This window comes from Solanum dulcamara, chromosome 12 (assembly GCF_947179165.1).
Source record: "Solanum dulcamara chromosome 12, daSolDulc1.2, whole genome shotgun sequence".
Classification (NCBI taxonomy): domain Eukaryota; kingdom Viridiplantae; phylum Streptophyta; class Magnoliopsida; order Solanales; family Solanaceae; genus Solanum; species Solanum dulcamara.
The window spans coordinates 4,454,033-4,470,786 of NC_077248.1; the positions used below are offsets into that span (position 1 = coordinate 4,454,033).

The 16,754-nt window shown below is 33.8% G+C and overlaps 2 protein-coding genes across 4 annotated transcripts; both read right to left on the reverse strand.

The window, feature by feature from the left end:
* Positions 1-4,346: 4,346 nt before the first annotated feature.
* On the reverse strand, positions 4,347-6,294 carry LOC129876722 (short chain aldehyde dehydrogenase 1-like). Its single transcript, XM_055952211.1, has 3 exons — positions 6,163-6,294; positions 5,723-5,994; positions 4,347-5,118 (listed from the first exon to the last, which is right to left on the reverse strand). The coding sequence occupies exons 1-3, from the start codon at positions 6,204-6,206 to the stop codon at positions 4,580-4,582; spliced, it is 855 nt and encodes a 284-aa protein (XP_055808186.1). The 5' UTR covers positions 6,207-6,294; the 3' UTR covers positions 4,347-4,579.
* Positions 6,295-8,531: 2,237 nt separating this feature from the next.
* LOC129877469 (secoisolariciresinol dehydrogenase-like) lies at positions 8,532-15,074 on the reverse strand. Of its 3 annotated transcripts, none has more exons than XM_055952974.1 (3): positions 14,747-15,074; positions 10,302-10,341; positions 8,532-9,406 (listed from the first exon to the last, which is right to left on the reverse strand). In XM_055952974.1, exons 2-3 carry the CDS (start codon positions 10,337-10,339, stop codon positions 8,608-8,610), a joined length of 837 nt encoding a protein of 278 aa, XP_055808949.1. In that variant the 5' UTR covers positions 10,340-10,341; positions 14,747-15,074; the 3' UTR covers positions 8,532-8,607. The 3 variants fall into 3 exon arrangements, with proteins under 3 accessions (XP_055808949.1, XP_055808951.1, XP_055808950.1); XM_055952976.1 differs by having other exon boundaries at positions 10,302-10,706; XM_055952975.1 differs by lacking the exon at positions 14,747-15,074 and having other exon boundaries at positions 10,302-12,187.
* Between the last annotated feature and the right edge of the window lie 1,680 nt (positions 15,075-16,754).

Here is a 16,754-nt window from a genome sequence, read left to right on the forward strand (position 1 = left end):
ATGACAAAAATGGTTCCTCAAGTTTGTGGTAGGTTCAAAGTAGTCCCTCAATATGTTTCTTTGAGCAATTTTGGTCATTTACATTTGCTAAAAGTGAACACTTTTTGACCTTTGATAAATTTTTAACAAACTTAATATTTAACTTGAATCGGGCCCTTCCCCGGACCCTGCGAATAGCGGGAGCTTAAGTGCACCGGGCTGCCTTTTTTTTAATATTTAACTTGAACTCTCATTTGAAGGTGTAGTTATAGGATACTAAACACTTTTACAACAACAATATACAACAACAACAACAACAACAACTCAGTGAAATCCCACAACGTGGGGTCTGAGGAGGGTAGAGTGTACGCAGACCTTACTCATACCAAGGTAGGACGGCTGTTTCCGAGAGATCCTCGGCTCAAAAAAGGCATAAAAGGGGGTCAGATAAGGTTAAGAAATTCAAAGCGCTATAGGAAAATAAATAACGAAGGCATCACAGATAAAATAGAGTAATCAAAAGTACTGAAAGTAATAAATAGTAACAGAAATAGCAGAAATGAGAGCACAAGGAATTGTAATGTGCTAGTGCGCCTATGAATAGGGAAGAATAACGAGACTATGTACTAGCCTTCTACCCTAATGTGGGTCCTCCACAGCCTCCTATCTAAGGTCATGTCCTTGGTAAGCTGTAACTGAGCCATGTCCTGTCTAATCACCTCTCCCCAATACTTCTTCGGCCTACCCCTACCTCTTCTGTAACCATCCATGGCCAACCTCTCACACCTCCTCACTGGGTCATCTGTGTCTCTCCTCTTCACATGCCCAAACCATCTCAGTCGCATTTCCCGCATCTTGTCTTCTACCGAGGCCACTCCTACCTTGTCCCGAATAGCCTCATTTCTAATCCTGTCGCTCCTGGTGTGACCACACATCCATCTCAACATTCTCATCTCGGCAACTTTCATCTTTTGAATGTGAGAGATCTTAACTGGCCAACACTCTGCCCCATACAACATAGCCGGTCTAACCACCACTTTGTAGAACTTGCCCTTAAGTTGTGGTGGCACCTTCTTGTCGCATAGCACTCCGGAAGCGAGCCTCCATTTCATCCACGCTGCCCCAATACGATGTGTGACATCATCGTCAATCTCCCCGCTGCCTTGCATGATAGACCCAAGATACTTAAAACTACTTCTCTTTTGAATGGCTTGGGCACCAAGCTTAACTTCCACGCCAACCTCCTGAGGTGTCTCACTGAACTTGCACTCTAAGTACTCTGTCTTGGTCCTACTCAGCTTAAACTCTTTAGACTCCAAGGTATGTCTCAAATCCTCCAGCTTAGCATTAACTCCACTACGAGTCTCATCAATCAGGACTATGTCATCCGCGAAAAGCATACACCATGGCACCTCATCTTGAATTTGTCGCGTCAATGCATCCATTACCAAGGCAAATAAAAATGGACTTAGAGCTGATCCTTGATGCAACCCCATCCCAACTGGGAAATGCTCTGAGTCCCCTCCTACTGTCCTTACCCTGGTTTTGGCTCCCTCATACATATCCTTGATCACCCTAATGTATGTCACAAGTACATCTTTAGCCTCCAAACATTTCCATAGTATCTCTCTTGGAACTTTATCGTAGGCCTTTTCTAAGTCGATGAATACCATATGCAAGTCCCTCTTCCTCTCCCTATATTGCTCCACCAGTCTCCTCATAAGATGGATGGCTTCTGTAGTTGAGCGTCCCGGCATAAATCCGAACTGGTTCTCTGAAATAGACACGCCTCTCCTCACCCTCATCTCCACCACTCTTTCCCACACTTTCATAGTGTGGCTTAGTAACTTGATACCTCTATAGTTGTACAACAACAATATACTCAGTAAAATTTCATTAAGTGGGGTCTTGTAAGGATATAGTGTATGCAGATTTTACCACTAACTCGTGAGATTTGCGAAAAATCTTCAATTCAAGTGTATCAAACCCAAGTACAAATTGCTCACTTTTAATAAACTTAAAAGGACCACAATAACTCAAGAGTATTTAAGGGACTATTTTAAATCTACCTCCAAATATAAAGGATCACATTTTCATTTTACATTTTAAATGACAACTAAACTTTGAATACCGATCAAAAACATGGTTATGCGACCCAATTTTTACCTTTTAGAGTTGAGGGAATTGATAATCTATTTAGCCAAATTTCTCAAAAGCATAAAGTACTTACTTTCGAGATTGAGGTGTTTCATCAAGCTTTTAATAGAAAAAAAAAGGCTTTTGAATAGTTGCCTAAGTTGTTTACTTTTTGGAACTTTGGCCTTGGCCAAGTCCACATTATTACTTTAGTATTGACAAAATTACTTTCCAAATTGATTAGCCAAAAATAAATTGTTATTCTTCAAATTGATTAGTCAAAGATAAACGGTTATTCTTCAAATGTTCTGGCAAAAAATATGTTTCAAATAAGCTAACTTTGAAAGTTTAACAGACTATTTTGCTTAACCTCAGTTAGCCCATTGACTTCAAGTTATGGGTTGAGGCTGGACCCAAACCCAACTCCTACTCCAATGATGCACTTATAAAGCCCAACTCATGTGATGGACAAATCCATCTCAAAGGAAAGAAATCTATCACAATTCACATGTTAAAGTTGGAATTAGTTTAGATGCACATCGAATAAACAAGTAAAATTCTTAAGTATCTGTATATTAATTAAGCCTCATAATTGAGGAACATATGCATATCTTCAATACAAACATTCAAATTAGAAAGGTATATACGTATTTTCAATACAATCATTCAATTTAGAAAATAATAAACATTGAGTACTTAACATAGAGAACCTAAATGTGAAGAACAGATACAATAAATAATGTTATGATTGTTTAGATTAGCTCATCCTCGGTTTTATTTTATAAATATTTATTAGTGTAAATAATATTTGCATAATTAAATCACTTATTAATAAATTATAAATTAATTTCTTGATAAACACTTCAATAAAATGGTACTCATTAACATGTTCATGTAATTCATTTCCCATATGATGAAAGAAAGACCTTAATTTTATGACACGTCTCATATCTTTTAATGAAATGTAATTTATTAGCGTACGACATAACTCTTGAGATGATTAATGCATGTGAGGGCAGGCATTCTTGTGCATCATCAATATCACATGCTCTTATTAAATATTGTTACCTATAGTTTAATGTATGCCAACTACCGACACTTGGGATAAATATAGGGACCTGAAAATGACTAAAATGATGCCTATATAAATTCTGATTGTATTTACAGTAACAAACTTATATTTTACAGACTTTAGTACGTACCTTCTGGATATTTTGTAAAGTATATTTATTGATAGTTATCTTATTATAAGTCAAAATTTAATTATGAAAGAATATAGTTATATATATACGAGATTTAATACCAAGAGATTCAACTGATTTCGTCGTGGAAAAAATGAAGTATGAAGCGAAGGGTGTTTTCATATTTTTTTTTGGTTCAAAGAGTGATAATGATCAAACTCCTTTGTCTTTTTTTTTTGTCGTGTGTGTGAGTACAAACAAAATAACAAAACATTGATTTGTTGTTAATTCTCACTCGATAAAATCAAGGAAATGCTTTTAAAAATATCCAAGAGAAACATAAGACACCATAAAATATGATTGTATTACTGTAAATTCGATCATAATATAAATGTTATTTTAGTCATTTTTCAATTTTATCATATTAAATTATTTAATTATAGTAAATGAACATGTATTGATAAATATCGTATGTATGCATGCAAGCAGGGACGACTCAGCAAATTTGATGGCCAAACAGGATATTTACCCACTTTTATCCTCCATACTATAGATGAGGCACATTTATGATTTGTGTAACACCCCATCAAATATAGGTATTAATGTCAATTTTACAATCTGCATGACCTTATAATATTGGCATTATTGCATGGATGGCTCACAATCTTCTCTGGATGTCAATATCTTGTTGGGCATTCAACATTTGAATTTGACTTATAATACTATAAAATAAATTTTTGATGTCTTAAATTCGACCAAATTCAATCTTTAATTTGACTAGATCTCAAGATAAACTATCTTAAAAAAAGAGGAGTTAGTTCGTGTACTTATATAACTGTCCAATTTAATATAGTCAACAAAAGAAATTCCACATCTTTTTTCTGTATTTAATGTGGAAAAAATGTGTTTTAGCTAGCGATTAACATGTTTTTTAAAAATAAGTTAGCCCTTTTCAAAATATGAAATTAATTTTATCATGCAAAAATTATTTGTGTTGACAGTGTATTCTTACTCTTGATTTGCATTCGATAAAAGGCTATACATGGAAAATCAGCCAAATAAATTGATACAAAACTTTATTTCTTCAAATATTTCATACAAATGTCATTCAATAATCATAAATCATAACAATCTTCTTCTCCACAAAGACATTTTGAGAATAGAAAAAATACTTGATGAAAGGGCTTCGCCTTCAATGCGCACGTCTTATGACATGCAGTTCTGAATTAATATAATCAAACCTCATAATGAATACTGAATATTATGACCATAAAATAAAAAAGTTACACCGAAGATAATGCATTTTGGATTGCTTTAATATAAGCCATATTAGTAGTATTATAACCTCCATCAATCACAAGATTAACTCCACTCACAAACTTAGATTCATCACTCGCCAAATACAACGCCGCCTCCGCCACATCCTCCGCCGTCGGCACCACCCCTTTTAAATTCGCCGACGAGCAAATTATTCCGTCCACGACGCTCTTATCGACTCCCATTGCCTTCACTAACATCGGCGTCGCCACCGCACACGGTGAAACACAGTTCACTCTGATCCCATGTTGTCCTAATTCAGCACACAAATTCTTCATTAGTCCGACAACTGCGTGTTTCGAGACGGTGTACGAATGTGGCGATTCGCCCGAAGAAACAGAGGCCGAGCTAGATGTAAAAAGAATGACACCTTTCTTAGCCGGAATCATTACCCGTGCAGCATATTTTGCCCCGAGAAAAGATCCGTACACGTTAACATCGAATACCTTTTTGAAATTCTCGTTATCCGCATCGATTATGCTAAAATCGAGATTCCCCGGAATTCCTGAATTCAAGAGTGATAAAATTAGTTCATGAAAATATAATTTATCTAAGTTTGGATGAGTCATTAACTTACCCATTCATCAACGTCTAATTTTGATAGACGATTTACACAAATATCTCTTTTTAGGTCATTATTTAGAGTTTGTCTCTATTTAAAAAAAAAGTGCAAATACAACTATTAGAAAAATTAGTCTTCCGAATAATGGTTCAAATGTTTGGTCGTATGTTTTTCTTACTAACAAAATATTATATTGTTGAATAACTAACAAAAAAGACTCAACATTTTCTCGTATTTCTAGTTTGCTCAAAAGAGATTTTTAGATCGTAATCTAAAAGTTTCATAAGTTATAAAGAAAAAAAAAAACATTTCTTAAATAACTCTCCAAAAACAGATAACTAGTAAAAATATCTCCATTTTGACTTGTTTAACTATGTAATAAAAAACTTGATAAGAAATGTACTTCAATCATGACTCATTGTTTAGCTCATTTTGTTCAGTTCATTCAACTCAAGAAACCTTTGGGAGGTCATTGCCTAAGGATCAACATAGCTCAATTTAACTTGCCTAAAATCAATTTAACCGTCCATTTAACATTCCTACTTACCTGCGTTGTTGAACATGATGTCGAGTTTGCCATACTTGGAAATTGTCGTGTCAACGAGGTTTTCAACGTGGGAGGCTTTTGTTACATCACAATGTATGTATGTAACATCGTTGTTATCGTTACAATTGAGGAGATTGTTGCAAAGGGATTGTCCAATTTCATCTTGAACATCTGCTATTACAACTTTTGCACCATTTTGTAAGAAAAGTCTCACTGTACTTTCTCCAAATCCACTAGCTCCTCCAGTTACAATAGCTACTTTCCTTTCTAATCTGTATTTCAAGAACGCGGATTCAAAATTTAAAATTTATCGATTCTTATAATAATCTCAAAATTAATAAATAATAATAACTGAGTTCGCAATCACATATTTATGAATCTCGTAATATATATAGTATGTGGGCAAAAGATATTAAATTCACTTAAATTTATACGTTTACCTTCTGCTTGCGTGAGCTAGAGGAGAGGAGGAGAAGCCATTCATTTTTAACAAAATTCTTGGAAATGACAGAGGAAGTTCTACGCCAATGAGATTTCATTATCCAAAAAAAGAAAAATGACGCATTTTATAGAGAGCAAATGAGGCCCCCTTATAATGTTATTGTATTATTATATAATGGTATTAAATTAGTTTGACACCAAGTTATATGGGCACATGCTTTGCTGCTATAATTAAGTTTTGATAGTAATTGATTGGTTGGAATTTGTGTGATAATGTTTGATTGAATATTAAATTAAAAAAGAAAAAGAAAAATAAAGAAATTTTTAGCTATAAATTATCTTATATATTAATAATATATTTAACTAGTATATCGAAATTAACTTATTTTGAGAAATAGTACTTTTAATTAAAAGTATTTTGTGAGAATAACAATGTCTATGTTTGATTAATAGTTTGAGAATTGAAGTGCTTTTGTTTTTGGCGTTTGGTTATTGTTTTCAAAAAGTGATCCTATGTGTCAAATTATGGAAAAAGAAATTTATTAGAATTAGTTTTAATCTGATAAATATGAATTTTTAATACCGAAAATCTTGTTCTAAAAACAAAGGCAATTATTTGGAGAGAAACTGTATTTATTTATTTAGCTTTTGGCCTTTGATTACTATACAAAATACTTTTTATTTAATAAAGTTTAGCCAAATACCTTTATTCTCTAAAAAAATATTTTTACTTGTTTATGACGTAAACACTTTTGGCTTCATGAATTTGTCTAAACAGATTGTAAAAATAAAATGAAAACCTTAAAACTAAATGATTTTTGAATATTAGAAAACTCAAAATAAATTAAAAAGAAAAAAAATATTACATTAACCCCAATAGCCATGAAGTACCTTCCTATTAATTTGTATTAGTAATGTTGGATGGATCGTACACTGATATTGAATAGAAAGGATTTTTTAAAATGCTCTTTAATTAAAAGTAAGTAAATATATTTGAAATATATAAAATATTGTTATTCTTGCTATGAACCAAAGCTATTATTGTGAAAATTGTCAAACATAACCAATCATCATTAAGAATTTCATTTTTGGATCGAAAACAGGCCATAAACCGAATAAGAATAAAGAGAAAGTATTGTACCTAACAAAAATGTGATTTTGTTATTTTTTTATTTTCCCCCTCTTTTACTATAAAGGTCAAGTCTTAAGGATTGGAGGCAAATGTGTAATATATGAAACTGTTTAGTAAAACCTAATATATATTTTTTCAATGACAAGATCAGAGAGTATAAACATAAAAATTAAAATAAAAATAAAAATAAAAAATTACCCAATTTAAATTAGGCATCAACCGAGCAAGCTCATTTCATATTCGTTATATTCTAAGATTCGTTAGAGTTTCTTGTAGGCTACTCTTTAAGTCTATATCATAAATTCTATAGCTAATGCCTATAAAAACGGATACATATTTTAGTGAAGAGACATCTCAAATACCCCCATATATTCTTGACTATTCATAAAGAGATCAAACATTGTCTCCTTTCAGAGCCAAAATGAACAAGAGACGATATTCCTCGATATCAACTTGAAATATCTAAGTGATGATCAATGTTCAAGAAGATCAAATACATCACAAGAAAGTCTGGACCACCTACGTTCTTGCTGATCAAATATATCACAAGAAGGTCCAAATCATCCTTAAATATGCTATTAACAATTGTCGAATTATAAAAACAAATTATGAAAAAAGAATCAAGAATATACACAGAATTGTATCGTAATTTTGATAAATAACTCTTTTCATTTGTTTTGTAATTACAATTTATTTTCTATATTTGAAAAACTTTATTAAAAACAATCAAAATATATTCATACACACTTTAAATTTTGAATCCGTCTCAACAAAATGCGAAGACTAAGGTGGGGATCAGATTGGGTTGGCAAAAATTATTGGTGAAGTTAATGCTCTAACGAACTGAAATACATATAAAAAAATTTAAAGCAATAGAATGCAGATCCAACTACTTCCAAATTGAGGCACATGCCTCTTAAGTATATTGCAATTTGCCATGTGCTGCTTGAAGGCTAGTCTCCATATTACAGATCTCTTTCAACCATGGCATTTACTTTTCATTTATTTAATTTTTACATAAAATAAAATAACGAGGAAATGATCTCTTATTATCAATTATAGTTTAAATATAAAAATAATCAAATTAATTTCGTTTGTCAAGTTTGCTTATAACGACTATCATACTAACATCTAGATATCTCCTTATGAAATTTTATATGAGCGACATTGTAGAAATGGATCATCAAATAAGGTAATCATGGGTATCAATTATCATCAATTCTAAAACCATTACTCTCCTCAGACCCCACTTGTGGAATTACAATAGATATGTGGTTATTGTTATGCAACATTAGTTGTATAAAAAAATAAATTAAATATCATATTCTGGATACTTGAACATGCCAAGTCCTGGATTACACACAGTGAATCCCCCATCAATGAATAGATTGTGCCCACTGATATACTGGGCATCATCACTTGCCAAGAATAGTGCTGCTTTTGCAACATCATCCACCCTCAGAGTAGCTCCTTTAAGGTTCCCAACCGCACTCATTGCCTTCTCAAGCTCTTCATTTTCAAGCCCAATGACTTTCGTCGCCAACGGCGTGACCATCGCGTACGGTGACAAGCAATTCACACGTATACCGAATTGCCCAAGCTCCACTGCCAGGTTCTTGGTTAGCCCCAGCACGGCGTGTTTGGAGCTGCAGTATGCATGAGATGCTGCAGCTCCGACCATGGAGCTTACGCTAGCGGTGGAGATAATGCAGCCGCTACGCGTTGGGACCATGACGCGAGCGGCGTGCTTCATGCTCAAGAAAACTCCTGTCACATTGATGCTAAGGACTCGTTCGAAATCTGCTTTTGTGTTGTCAATGATTCTTGGCTTGGTCTCGTCACATATGCCAGCATTGCAGATCATGATGTCGAGTTTTCCATACGTGGCGATGGTTCTGTCGACAGCTTCTTGGACGTGGTCTTCGTTTGTGACGTCACAGTGGATGTAAATGGAGTTGGATGAGCCTCCGAGGGCGTTGCTGACTGAGTTGCCGAGTTCATCTTGGACATCAGCAATGACCACTTTGGCTCCATGATCAGAGAAGAGCTTTGCAATTGCTTCACCGATGCCACTAGCTCCTCCGGTTACTATTGCTACTTTCCCCTCTAGCCTTCATATACAAAAAATGGAAGTTATAGTGGTCTCAATTTCATTGCATATTTTGCTTTAGAAAGAAAATCTGATCTCCAAAACGAATTTTCTCTTTGTTTCTTAAAGAATAACAAGTTCAAGTTTTGAGGTGAATACATCTAACTTCCTATAATACAAACAACAACATGCCTAGTGTAATCCCACAAGTAGGGTCTGGAGAGGGTTAGATGTACACAAATCTTACCTCTCCCTACCTTTGTGAGGTAGAGAGGTTGTTTCCGACAGACTCTCGGCTCAAAAAAGGAGAAGTTATTCGGAGAAGGGTAGCAAGAAAAAGATGACAGGAAAATATCAAGACAGAGCAAAATGGAGTAGCATATAGCCAAGAAAAACACATTGAAGAATAAGAAACTACGCGATTACTATTTACTACAATACATGATAGTCAAAGAATATATGATCTAATAACTTCCTATAATATAAAGTATTTAAAAAATACTTATGATAATCATAGAAAAAATCAGTTTATAATAGTGACAAGTCTACTTAAATTTGGATGAGAGCAAGATCTTATGCCCTTTACTCGAAACTGATAATAACATTTTTCTGCAGATTATGCGCTGGCAACAAGAGATTGATCTCAATGGATCTTATTGAAAGATAAAAAAAAAGCCTTAATTTATTTGATAGGAATAACAAACATCATCTTAATAGTTTCCAGAATTAACCTTAGTACAGTAAATTATCGTATACAGGCTGGTTCACGACACACTGCCACAAGCTTCTTGAAATAAGTATATGAAGGAATTAAGGATGGTTTTTCAAAAGAATGCTTTAAATGAATTAAAGAAAATCGAATTTCATCCATAGTTAACATATGATGTTATACACAGAGAAGGCTTTGTGATACATACCTTTTGCCGATTGTTGAAGGGAATGAAGCAGAAGCCATAACTGGGGGGGGGGGGGGGGGCACACAAACTTGATTTAGGAGGAGAAATGTGAATAAAATGCACTCTACATTGATAAAGCAAATATATTGATATATACAAGGAGAGACTACACAGCTTTGTCTTTTTTGCTGAGCATTTTTGGCAGCTACACTAATAGAATATACTGCATAGTGGAAGTGCAGACAAAAGTTGGAACAAGACAACCTGTGTCTTGATCTCTATGGGAATCCATGAATTAATAATTCAAAAAAGCTATTTACATTTCTTTCCTCTTCCTGGTATCATTTCAACTTACTAATTCATAAGGACATGATATTCCAACTCCATTTATCTGCATTTTCCTTTTGCCCTTTCTTTCTTTAGATTCTGAAAATGAGGTCGGCATAACCTTATTATTCTTGGGAAGATTGAAATTACCTTAATTCTTAGTTCAATTCTAAAATATGCAACAAACATTGGAGACAGCTGCTTCAAATGTATATGCACTGGAGATGACAAAAAAGGAACTCTCTTAAGACACTTCAGCACAGACTAAATTCATAAATTTACCTTTCAAAGCTGGCAGTGAATAGGTTAGCCGTTGGCATTGGTACTGTAACACCTTGGAAGTCGGAAGGTTTGGTTGGAAAAGGAAGTGCAAAAGTTGCTGGTGCAACTGGTTCTACGGCCCCTTTGTACAGACTGTAGAAACCAGTCGTGGGAAGGGGGTTTGAGACTTGGGAAGTTTTTAGCCACTGATTTTTTATACGAGCCTATCTACGGACCATATAAGGTCCTACAGTCCGTAGAAGGGACCCTGAGATTGAGGAAATTATCAAGTTCAGAAGTTTCCCTACGGACCAACAGGACAGTCCGTAGAAGGTCCTACGGTCCGTAAGAGTGGCCGTAGATGGAGATTCAGAGACTTAGAATTTTGAACTTGTACAGGACGAGAGGGTCTATGATCCGTTGAACGTTCTACGGACCATAGAAGTTGGTCGTAGAAAGGAACCCCTGAAACATGGATCTTTAGTACTTGGGTCTACGGATGATTTGTACAGGTCGTATAAAGTCCTACGGGCTGTAGAAGGGTCCCGTGGAACTTGGATCAGAAACTCAGAAAACTCAGGGTGGTTTCTACGGGCGGCTCTCTATGGGCTGTATAAGCTTCTACGATTTGTAGAAGCACCCGTAGGCCGGCCCATTAGTTTAATTTTCAAGGACAATTAAGTCATTTAATATTCTTTTAATGTCCAAGCTATGTCGTTTTGGACTAATTCCCAAGACCTATAACTACTTTTACCCTTCACATTACCCTTTTTCCCTCTCATTCACTCAAAATCCCTAAAGCTCTCAAGAAAATTCTCTCTCAAGGTCTTCTCCTTCAAGCAAGCTAGGGTTTCAAGGATTCAAGTCTCCTCTTCAAGTTTCAAGGCTAGAATTCATTGAGGTATGTAAGAATTTTATCCATGGATCCTTTTCCATCCATGGAGTCCCAAAAGATCTTCAAATTTCACTTTATGATCTCTACCTAAACCCTAGGTTTTGATGATCTTGCATTGGATTCAATCAATTAGGATTTATTTCACTTCTACTGATCATATTATGCATGATTTATCTTAAATACGTATTTTTTGATAAATTTCTCATGAACCCATGCATTATGCCTATTTTATGATTTATGAACTATGCTTTGAGAATTATGCATGCATCATGAATTAAAGAACTATGATTTTAAGAATGCTTTCAGATAAAGTATCAATTATGATTTATGAAACCAAGGTTGCTTCAAAGTGAAGCATTCTCATCATAAAGGATCTCCATGATTTTCTATGAACAAGCTTATCATGATCTAGATGCTTATATAAGTGTCTTTATGAATATGTTATGAAATCATGATTTGTTAAAGGAGCTATTCTTATGATTTATGTATGATATGATGAATTTGGTATTTATAGATTCTTACCATTTTCAAAGACTACGCTATGATTATGACTATTCTTGTTGAGAGAATTACTTAGCATCGAGTTGGTCTAGTAGCGATTACCCAAGTCTGAGAACTACGTGCCCCCATAGGACTTTGCCTTAATTGGCCCTAGCTATCCACATATAGCTCATGTTTATGGTCCTTACCTGACAAGTAGGTCAACCTCTTTTCGGTGTGGGGAAGATACTAGACTCCATGTTATAGCTCACATGGTTTATATCAGTTAATGATATCTTACTTATGTTATGTTATGGTTACAGTTTCCTTACGATTGTTGCATTGACCATGTTTGATGTTTCAAACGATATTTTAAAGAGATTATGTTATGCTTTAGCTTGGTCATTGCATTATCATGTTTTATGTCATGCGTTGCACATTCTCCATACTCAGTATATTACATAGTACTGACCACATACTTCCTTTGCCTATATTGTTTTATAATATAGGTCACGATGCTCCTTCTCACACTCGCGGTTAGTATTGGATTCTTATCAGTTGTCGCTTGAGTGGTGAGTCCTTATGCTTCGAGGATGTGTTTCATATGATCTTCACTCAGACTATATTTTCAATTTTCAGATTTTCTAGTTAGCTAGGGACATGTCCTAGCTTCTCACCTATGGTAGTAGAGGCTTATGTCAGACTTAGTTTCAGCTTATGGTCTTTTTCCAGATATTTCTATGCTATGATAAGATTGCTATTGAGACTTATCTTCCGCTTTCATTTTATCTTGATTATCTTGCTATCTTAAGTCATGCTTATGTTAAGAGGCTTGTTTAGGGTCTTTCGGGATCCTATTCGCCGTGTCACGTCTAGGGGTAACTCGGGTCGTGATAGGGACCAGTATTTTTACATAGCACAAAACCGAGACCATTTGTTAGTGAACTTCAAGGTTACAACCTACTGAAATGAAAGTTTACCAAGTTATAGCATTGGCACTAACATCTATATTGAAATTGCTCATACTGTCAAAATAAAATATTCTGTTGATGAGGCATATGGAGGCACAGCTACCTACTCATCTTAACTTGTTAACAAATTTGCTATTAGTAGGTAAAAATCTTAGCATCAGGATAGACTATTACTACTTTACAACTGTAATTGGTCCTGACTATTGGATGCATGGTTTTACAAACAGCAAAGCTGCTTATACATTGTCAGGCAGTCGCACAAAGTTTATCTCATCAAATATTTATAACACATCTATTTCTCTGAGTCGTGTGAGAACTAAGATACAAAACTAGTAAGCTATGGCATTCACAGGAGACCTCAAAAGCATCTTAGCATCACACCCAGCTTGCTAATGGAGAGGGAGGTGGTGTAGTAACTCGTCAAGAAGCTAAAACTTAAGGCTTTTTAAATGAAAATGTCAGTAAGGTAAGGAAATGGAAAACTTGTAGCTAGCTTCTCCAGGTTTCACAAGCAAGGCGGTGGTGTTTATGAAGGAAACATCCTCGGTCACTCTCTGTTGGGAACCATCTTAATCAATTTCATGAACAGATGAACTAGTACGCTTTCATCTGCAACCAACAGTGGCGACCACATACTTCTTCGTTTCTATTATTTAATTTACTTATCTGATTTTAATGTTTTATTTTTTAGCTCCTCTGTTAATAGACTGGCTAAATGATTTGCAGCAACTGGCAAGAACTTGGGATAAATTCCTCCTAACATCAACATGTTCTCTTTCTTTTTATATTTATTTATTTGGATTCCCCCTCATTATCTATTATAACAATCATTACATGAATAAGCCTTACTACTTTTTAAATAACTTCCAATAATTACTAGCACTCTCCTCCTTAGTCCTTACTTCCAAAGACACAAAACCTCTGCTCTCAATCCCCCAACAACGAAATAGAAGATAATAGGAGGGGGGGAGGGGGAGGGGGGGGGCCTTTAGAAACTGCATTTGCATAAAAAAGCAAACTTGATTCCTTCTCTAAGAGTAAACTAGTGTTTGACCAAAGATTTTGGGAGTAGTTTTTGAAAATTTATCTTCAAACATTCGTTTGGCCATGAAAATTTGATCTTTAAAGACCAGTTTTTGGACTTTCTGCTCACAAAACTTCAAAAAATTTCCAAGTAAAATGAATGTTTAAACACAACTTCAATTTTTTCCCCCAGTAAAATGCATGTTCAAATACAACTTCAAATTCCAACAATCACAACTTCAAAAACTAAAGTCAAGGATCTATCGGAAACACTCCACCCTCCCATACCCCACATTGGGAGACTATATTGGGTGTGTTGTTTACCTCTTCAAAAACTCTGATTTTTCAAATTTTAACTTCAAAATCTATGGCCAAATGGGATCTAAAAGCAGGAAGTGAAGAAGAAAAACAACATGAAAAAAAATGCAATAAACGGGAAATGAAAGCACAAAATTTCAGAAAAAAAGTGTGTAAATGCACAAATTTAAGAAAGGAAAAAAGATTCTTACCCAGGAAATACAGAAGTAAATTGAACTCCTCAGCAATAATTGACGAATACCCATTACCCAGAGAACCAAAAGGGTTGAAATTTCTGGTAGTAAAGGATGTATTAAACACGTATGAAGGGATTATTAATCTTGGAGAAGTTGTCTGAGTCGGGCTTTAATGTAATCATTTCGGGCCTTTGCGCGGGCTTGTTGAGGCCCAATGTTGGCGTAGGATAAGTAGCCGGCGGCGGCGATAAGAGTAGCGCCGGCGGTATCGCCGGAGAGATGAATTTGAGCTGCTTCGGCACCATCTTCTTCTATGTTGTTGGAGAATTCTGCTACAGGTGAATCTAAAAAATTAGGAATTTTAACTTATTTTTTATTTAATTTTACCTTTTTCGTTTAAAAATATTTTTTTTATTTTATTCAAATATTATAAAAGTGTCTAAAAGCTATTTTAACATAAAATAAATTAAAATAAATTAATTTAAATAGGCTCTAACTCATAGAGAAAATGAGAAAAATGGTCCGAGAAGTTTAAAATAGTCTTGACTCTTTAAGTTTGTCAAAATTAGGCACTTTTTGTTTTTATCAAAAATTAACAAATATACCTATTAAATTTAACGAGAATTTTAATAACGAAAAATTTAACTAAAAATACCATGAAAATCTCATCAAATTCTAAACTTTGTGACATGAGAAATTTTTTATCACTAAACTCTCCAACCAAGTCAAGGACTAATCAACATCAATCTTTGAAACTTTCCTTCCTTTTAAATCAAAAAAGTCAAATTATCTAACACGATATATATGATCGCGCCTTAAATATTATATACAATCTCTATTTATTTTGATTAGATAAACAATTGGAGTGTCATCTCAATGACCGTGTATTAAGATGTACAAGGAAAGTATTCTAATCAATGATCAATGAAGACAAAGTTTAACTTTTTAAAAAAACACCAAAAAATTGAGTAAAATAAGAAGGAATTGCACCTCAAATAATTATACCAACACCAAAAAGAGGGGGAAAAATGCATTTTAAAATGTGATTTCTTGCTAAATCCTTTTTTTGTTTTTCACAATCTTCAATAAATTCAATAACTAGAATTTGATAATATTTAGTGCAAACAAAAATACCAACTATACTAAACTTAAAGGATCAAATTTAATTATGATTATACTTGAGGAATTATTTTAAATTTTACTCCAAACACAAGAGAACATTTTTGTTATTTTCTACTTCTCTTTGATCCATTCCCCTATTTTGGATGTTATATAGACATTCTCACACTACGAATATTTATATTTATCTTATAAATAATTGAATCTATACATATCATTTATATAAAGTGTGATACACAAAAAATAAACTCATTCAAGTATTTCTTTGTTTAATTAGATATAAAATTTAAGAAAATAAAACTTCAAAACTTTTAAACTAAAATAAGTCTTGGATATTGATAGGATTATAAATTATTCCATTTATAAATAAAATAAAATTATTTTCAAATATAAAATAATTATATTTTTTGGAATCGTCTAAAAACAATATCCCACATTAATGTAATCCTTCGGAGCTATAAGGAGATATATAATGTAAAATAATAATAGTGACTTGTAATATAACCAAGAATGATTTTACCACATTTTAAATTTATCGAATCTTTCTTGGTCATCATTATTCAAATCCCACTTATCTTTTTTTTTTCCTTCCACTTTTCTACACCATCGTTAGGCTGTAGTTGGTCAAGTTTGTACCTTTTTGATAAAGCAAATAAATTGTAATTTCATTTTATATAATAAGGTAGGACACCCATTGACCACATTTCAATCTTACGTGTCATAGTGTGATCAAATTGTCGATTTCTTTTTTAAGGGAATAGTAGTTTAATATTTGGTTAAAAATATTTGAGAAGTGTTTTTGTTTGGGTGTTTGACTAATATTTTTAAGAAATACTTTTACGTGTTACAATAAATGAAGCTCCTAGTAATTTTAATTTGGAAAACATAATTTTTAATATGAATG